Source organism: Corylus avellana, chromosome ca3 (assembly GCF_901000735.1).
Source record: "Corylus avellana chromosome ca3, CavTom2PMs-1.0".
NCBI lineage: Eukaryota > Viridiplantae > Streptophyta > Magnoliopsida > Fagales > Betulaceae > Corylus > Corylus avellana.
In genome coordinates, this window is record NC_081543.1 from 31,267,456 (window position 1) to 31,274,925 (window position 7,470).

Below are 7,470 nucleotides of genomic sequence, written 5' to 3' on the forward strand. Positions count from 1 at the left end.
ATCTACAACAGGCTAATCTTGAGTGCCATTTGCAACCTTTGTAAAGCTTCCACTTGAAACTTTGCCTTTTTGCTATGACCCTACTCATTTCATGTAGAAACAACAGGTTCCTTCATTGGATAAAGCGTAGTAGATTCATCAAACACAACATTCCTACCAACTATAAACTTAGGTGATTTAAGATCAAAACAATCAAAACATTACAATCTATATCTTTTCACCCTATCAACATAGGCAATATTACATTGACATAGGCTCAAGTTTACATTCATTCACATGACAATAGAAGGACAACAAAAAGTACTATTTCGAATAACGAGCAAGAGTACCAGACCATATTTCATAACGAGTTTTACAATCAATAGTTGTATTAACCACCACAGCCTAAAAATTATCCTTAGATAACTTGACATTTGATAGCATGCAATGCGCTCTCTCTAAGAGAGTCCTATTTATTCGTTCGGTAACTTCATTATGCTGTAAAGTTTGACCAAGTGTATGGTGTCTACTCTAGTGATGCTTTCATCATTGCAAAATTTATTAAAGTCACCGCCTCAAAATTCTATGCCATTGTTTGTTCTGATTTGCTTAATTTTTCTCCCAGTCTGTTTCTTTGATTTTGATGCAATATAGTATGATTAAAAAATAAGTCAAATATTTAGTTAAAATGTACTTTGGTCAAGAGAAATGTTAGGAATGATAATTTAGCATAATAGATCTATATCGTGTTATTCAATAAAACATGACCAAAAAAAGAAGAAAAAAAAAAAAATTGTTAGGAACCTTCGTTGCAATTCCAGAAACATGTCTAATATGTTTCAAATATTTTATTTGGGTGAGAACTATAATTAACTTGTATGAATTTCAACCATTTTCTTTTGACAAAAGGTTATATATATATATATAAAAGCTTTAAGAGAAGTGAGAATAATGGGGTAATTGATAGCATTACTCGGTATCTTTTATGCAACCTTTGATTTGTTGTTGGGGAGCCTTGAGGGCTCCTCTCCTCCTGTATCTAAATATTTGAATTTTATCTTTTCTTGAAATTAGTATTTATTAAAAAAAACAACAACAACTTATGACGTTATATGTAAAATCTATTTAAATTAGATCCTTGTAATATACCAGAGGCCAGGATTTATTTTTAGAGGAATGTCATCTTCGGCCCATCCATCTCCATCCATATATTTTTCAAATCAATCATAAAATTTGTGGTTCCACGTGTGGGTCCTACATATATATATATATATATATATTGAGAAAGACGAACATTCTGGCTTGGGGGTTGAACTATGTAGTTCCTTCCCCGGCTAGCTAATAGTAGCCGTGGTCGGTGGATATGCTACTTATGAAAATTTATAAAATTATGGGATAATAGGTATTTTGTGGATTATGGGATAATAGGTATTTATATATATATATATATATATAAAAATAAAAATTTTACCCCTCCAAATTTTTATTTGTTTTAGTTGAGAGAGGGCTATGAGCCTACGTTCATGCATCTTATACCCAATCTACTTGTTTTTTTTTTTTTTTTTTTTCCTTGCAAGTAATAATTTTCGTTTTTCTATTTTGTGTAAGGTAGTCATTTGGTTCCCAATTTAGTTTCTAAGTTATTAAATATATTTATCTAAACAATAAAAATTTAAATAAGTAACATTAGGTTCTCATTCATATAATTATTTTGGGGATATTTTCTAATTTTTCATCAAAGTATCCACCTTGAGAAGAATTGTAGCATTTATGGTTAATCAAAATTATTTAAATTCACTTAATATCATAGATTTACATTTTTACCCTAAAGGTTTGAATGAATCAAGTCAGAGCTTGTTTGAGATTAAGTTTGAAAAATAGAGCTTTTAAGTCAAAAAAAACTTTTGGGCAAAAACTTAATTTTTAAACTTTTGCCAAAAGTACGTTTTGACCATTTTTAAGCTTTTTGGACATTTAAAAACGTTTTTAATTTTTTTTTATCAAATAAGTACTTTTTTTTTTTTTTCAAACGAACTTTTTGAATGTTAAAAACACTTTTAAGCGCATCAAATGCAATCCTAAACAGACCATCAATCAAAGATAAACATCTCCCCCAAAAAAAAAAAAAAAATCAAAGATAAACATGACAGCTTAGCAATCACCTTATCTTATATCTTATATCTATATTATATGAAAAGTTACTATTACCTTTTACTAGGATTATCATCAATTTTTAACACTATCGACGATATATATGAACCCAACACAAAATTAACAGATTATATTTATGACCCGTTTAATAAAATTAATTGAATTAGAATTGATATATATATATATATATATATATATTCCTCAATACAATGTATGAACTCAATACACGAACGAATGAGATGTGACATGCATCCACCTTATAACTATAAAAGTTTCAATTTATGGGAAAGATAAAGTTAAACCCACACTCAATACAATGTGAACCCAACACACGAGCTAACGAATGTAACGTCCACCTTTTATTTATAAAACTTTCCTTTCACGGGAAAGATAAAAGTTAAACCCACCTCAAATGAAGCCAAAATTACCCAGAATTTTTCGAAATTCAACCAGCTAGCCTTTCCCCATTAACTTAGTAAATAGGAAGAAAAAATCCTTTACGAAAAGATGGGTGTCCCAAAATCAAAGTTTTCTAGAAATTGTGAATACCCACAAAATCAAACGTACCCATTGGCTAGCTAGCTCTTGACTCATCAATGTTTATCACGTGGGAGTTTCTACAATTGGCACCCCAATGCCCCCTATAGCGTAGAAGCGTACCCCCTTAGATTAATACCTCTTTCGAAGGGGCCATATTTTTCATGCCTATAATTCAAAGTTTTTACAATTTTCAGAACACTTATTCCGAAAATTTCTCCTTGGCTGCTTGTCCTTCTCATTGATACTTTTGATAATTCACTTCATTTGTCAGTTACTCTGTCAAAGACGCAGAGAATTGAAAGAGATCAACAGCAACAAATTGAAGCAAAATTGAATCAATTAAGAGATCGATTATGTCTTCCTCTTCTTCATCATCGCTTATTTCCGCTTCTCATGAAGCCTCACCCACTCTCCAACAGCACCTCCAGTTCATAGTTCAAAACAGGCCTGAATGGTGGGTCTACGCCATCTTCTGGCAAACATCGAAAGACAGCAATGGTCGTGTTGTTTTCTCGTGGGGAGATGGTCATTTTCGTGGCACCAGGGATGTCGCTGCTGCTTCCAAAGCCGAAGACCAACCCAAAAGGAAGGCGATCACGAAAGGATTCCAAGCTCTTTTTGATGATCAGGACATGGACGTGGACAGGCTAGTTGATGGCCATGTCACCGACTCTGAGTGGTTTTACACTGTGTCGGTGACACGGTCGTTTGCTCTGCGCGATGGTGTTCTCGGCCGCGCGTATGGCTGCGGCGCGTACATTTGGCTGACAGGGTATCAAGAGCTTCAATTGTACGAGTGCGAGAGAGTGAAAGAAGCTCGTATGCATGGCGTTCGGACATTGGTTTGTGTTTCAACTTCTCGTGGGGTGGTTGAATTGGGTTCTTCCGATGTGATCAAAGAAGATTGGGGCTTGGTGCAACTAGTGAAGACCCTTTTTGGTTCTGAAAATACTTCTTCTTTGGTCTCAAACCAGAGAAACTATGAGGAGCAGGTACATTTTAATTCAATCATTTAATTGATATTCTAACATTTCGATTGGTTGAAGTAAATGACGGAGATAGATTTCGAACTCAAAACATATACTATCATACTATGTTTTTATTTTTTCGATGAACTAAAATTTTTATTTCTTCTTATAAAATCACGATTTATTCTAGAAGTTTAGGCAGATAGAAAATGATGAATTTAATCATGTAATTTATATTTTAACTCACAGGTACAAATTGCTAGCTCAGACATTTCTCTCCTAAATATTGCAACGTCTTCACGAGCTAAATTGCAAGAGAAGGCGCGGTCGGAGGGTGATGCAAAAGAAGGGGCTCTTGGCGGCTCTTCATCACCCGACTCCGATGGCCATTTTGCTGCTGAAAATATAGAGAATTTGAACATTCGGCAGAAAAAAAGAGGAAGAAAGCCAACGATCTCCGGGCCAGAATCCCCTCTAAACCACGTGGAAGCGGAGAGGCAGCGCCGAGAGAAGCTCAACCATCGATTCTACGCGCTCCGGTCGGCGGTTCCCAATGTCTCAAAGATGGACAAAGCATCTCTACTCGCGGATGCAGTAGAATACATCACTGATCTCAAGGCCAAAATCGAAGACTTGGAGGCAAAACTAAAAGAAAGATCATCTCAAAAGGGGAAAATGAGTAGTACTTTTGACAACCAAAGCATCAACTACGCCATGGTCGGTCACACAAGGCGGCAATCATCATCAAATTTGATCACTGCAACAACGATGGAAATTGAGGTGAAGATTGTCGGGTCAGAAGCCTTGATCAGAGTTCAGTGTCCGGACGTGAACCACCCCTCTGCAAGATTCATGAGTGCGCTTAGAGAGCTTAACTTTCAAATTCATCATGCAAGTATATCAAGCGTGAAGGAGATGATGCTTCAAGACGTCGTCGTTAAAGTTCCTTATGGATTGGAAAATGAGGAGGTCATGAGAACTGCTATTCTTCAAAGAATGTAGAATTATATATTATGGGATTAATATTCATCGATCCTCCATCATCATCATCATCATCATCAACCCTTCTGTTTCGCTGTAGTAAATAAGACAAGCATCTGGCCAGTGAGTCAAAATTTCAGATGCTTTGCCCATTTCGAGGAAGGAAACGTGGTATTTGTACTTCTTTCTTTCTCGATGTTCTTCAATTTAAAGCTAACGTTTGTATGTGCTTATAATGTTTTGTCTCGTGAACCAACATATTCTCATGGAAAATACAAAAACTAAATTCGGTGTTAACCTACAATATCTCTTGGAACTTTTTCTCTCAGTAGAATTTGCGTGTTGAACGATAGCCCAAGTTCAACAATATTGAATTGAAAAAGCTCCTAATATAAATCAATATTAATAATAAGGTGGATATAGGCAGAGATTCTGAATTATAATACTCAGTTTCCATTTTGGATCATATTGCCATTTGTATACTCAATGTCATATACTACATTAATTGGGAATCTGATATCAAAATGGAGATTTGAGTATACGGAATTGTGATATATATATATATCTCACCTTTTGGCAAAGGATCGAGAATCAATCTTGTTCTTGGTATGTTTCCGTAGTTGATTTTATTAATTTGTTTGTCCGGAAGAATCAAATTATCAACTTATGATCATATGGAGTAAGATGGAGGTTGGCTCATGATATATATCTGACTCAATATGAAGTGCAAGACAAGGTTTAATTTGCTAGATTTCATTCAATCTATTATACATTTAGACTTAAATTATTATAATATTAATTAAATGATTAAATTTATTATTTTTTATTAACTTATATTTTTGAGATAAATAATAATTTAATATGATATCATAGTAAAAAGTGATGAGTTTTAACATATTGACTTGAATAAAAGGATATTAGGCAGATTATAGATGTTCGATCTTGTCACTTCACATGAACATATAACAATCATATCCAGATATATAGCTGTCTTTGCATGGAGACAAAGGCATTTGAAAATTGTTTGCCATTCGATTTAATCATTGAGAACACCATTGGGTTGTCAAATCGAGCTCGCGTCTGAACATGAAGCAACAGTAACACGTTTGGTTTTGTGTTGAATTATGATTCTAACATTTGCTAATGGAATGGTTAACAATTTTAACAGTAAATATGAAATAGTTTCTATAAAGATTATTTATCCGAACAAGGAACGTGCTGTCCGACACTTGTTCGAGCAAATAGATTTTATAATTTTTTTAAAATATTTATTATTAAAATTATTAACAATCCAAACAATAAAATTGTTAAAAATTTGTATCATTGAGACTACAAAAAGTCGGAAAAGACATTTCCAATACTCCACGCTGGAGCCCAATCTCTCGTACACCACAGGCCTTGGGCTGTACAAAGGTGAAGCAGCCAAGACCCACATCCCTATCCACACAACTCGACAGTTTTTAGGCCCATTACAGTACTCTTATCTTGGACGAATCATCGGCTTGGCCTCGTTGCCAAAATTAAGTACCCCACCGGACCATAAGTTCCACATAGCACTTATAAATAGAAACCCAAATACCCCGGGGTTGAAGTTTCACTTTAGGATAGGGATTCCTTATAACTGATAATCTCTTATAATAATTAGGCAGATAATTTTGAGAGGAATCACATGTCCGAACCAATTTCAGACTATTCGAACATTTGTTCTAATAAGTGAGTCACATCGAGAGTCTCTCACAATTATAGTCAGACAAACTGCAATTCAAACAGAGAATTATAGCAAATCACAATCTTTTAGTTTAGGCATGTGCTTAGCTATGACCTGCCTGTTTTATTCTCTAATGTTAAAATTCAAACAAAGCCAATTCCACGTTGGATTTACCCTATTGGAAAGAATAAGGATAATCGACATAATTCTCATTCTAAGCTAATCTAGCTATATGCAACAAGCTCAATTCTTGGTGTCCAAAATGCATTTCTCGCATCTCCTAAACTATTACTTATAATAGCAGCTAAATGTAATTATTCCATGCTATATATTTTGAGCAATTAATCACACTAGTATGACTATATGATCGATTAATGTAGTTGTGGTATTTTGGTCGGTGATCCTCCCGAAGCTCTAGCTTACAGCTAGCCTTTGTTAGGTCGTTTCTTTCACCAACCTGCCTGAGAGAGCTTGTCGTGTGGAAAATATTACCCATGATGATGGGTAGTAATAGCTAGGTCTATGATGTTTTTCTTAGGTCAGCCAACAGCCCACATTTATCTATATATATTAGAGGGTCCAATATATAATCATAGTGACAGTGAATAGATTACACAATGCGTTGTCGTTGCAGATTATTATTATTATTGTATTCTGAAAAGCTCCTCCATGCAGTCAAAGTTGGGTGACACAGCCCAAACCAAATGAGGAAATAGCTTCCTTTTATAAACTTCTTTGCTCTTATATATTGCGAGAAACTTGGCCAAGAAATCATTCTGTAACTTAAATTAGTGGTATATGTATAGATGCAAGTCATGACAATGCAAGTATTGGAGGAGAAGGACGAATAAAATAATAAGAAATTGTATTTAATTTATTGATTAAAAAATGGGTTATGTGGGGGGTAACAATAATATAATTAATTTTGTGTTTTCTAATGATATTATTGAAATAATAAAATAATTCAATTGCTTGTGGACTTGGGCATACTAAGAACATCCCCCCGATCACTCCATGTGCATGCGTACTCTTAACAATATGATTTCTAGGCTTGACGAATAGCTTACTAGGCCCCAACGATAAACGTTTTGAAACAGCAAAATTGAGTAAGGGGCATGTGCTCTAGACAATATCTAGTGGACT

General features: G+C 34.5%; 1 protein-coding gene across 1 annotated transcript; it reads left to right on the top strand.

Moving 5' to 3' along the window:
- The first annotated feature begins 2,863 nt into the window (after positions 1-2,863).
- Positions 2,864-4,897, top strand: LOC132176170 (transcription factor MYC4-like). The gene is made up of 2 exons (XM_059588303.1): positions 2,864-3,662; positions 3,888-4,897. The coding sequence occupies exons 1-2, from the start codon at positions 3,024-3,026 to the stop codon at positions 4,638-4,640; spliced, it is 1,392 nt and encodes a 463-aa protein (XP_059444286.1). The 5' UTR covers positions 2,864-3,023; the 3' UTR covers positions 4,641-4,897.
- Positions 4,898-7,470: the final 2,573 nt, after the last annotated feature.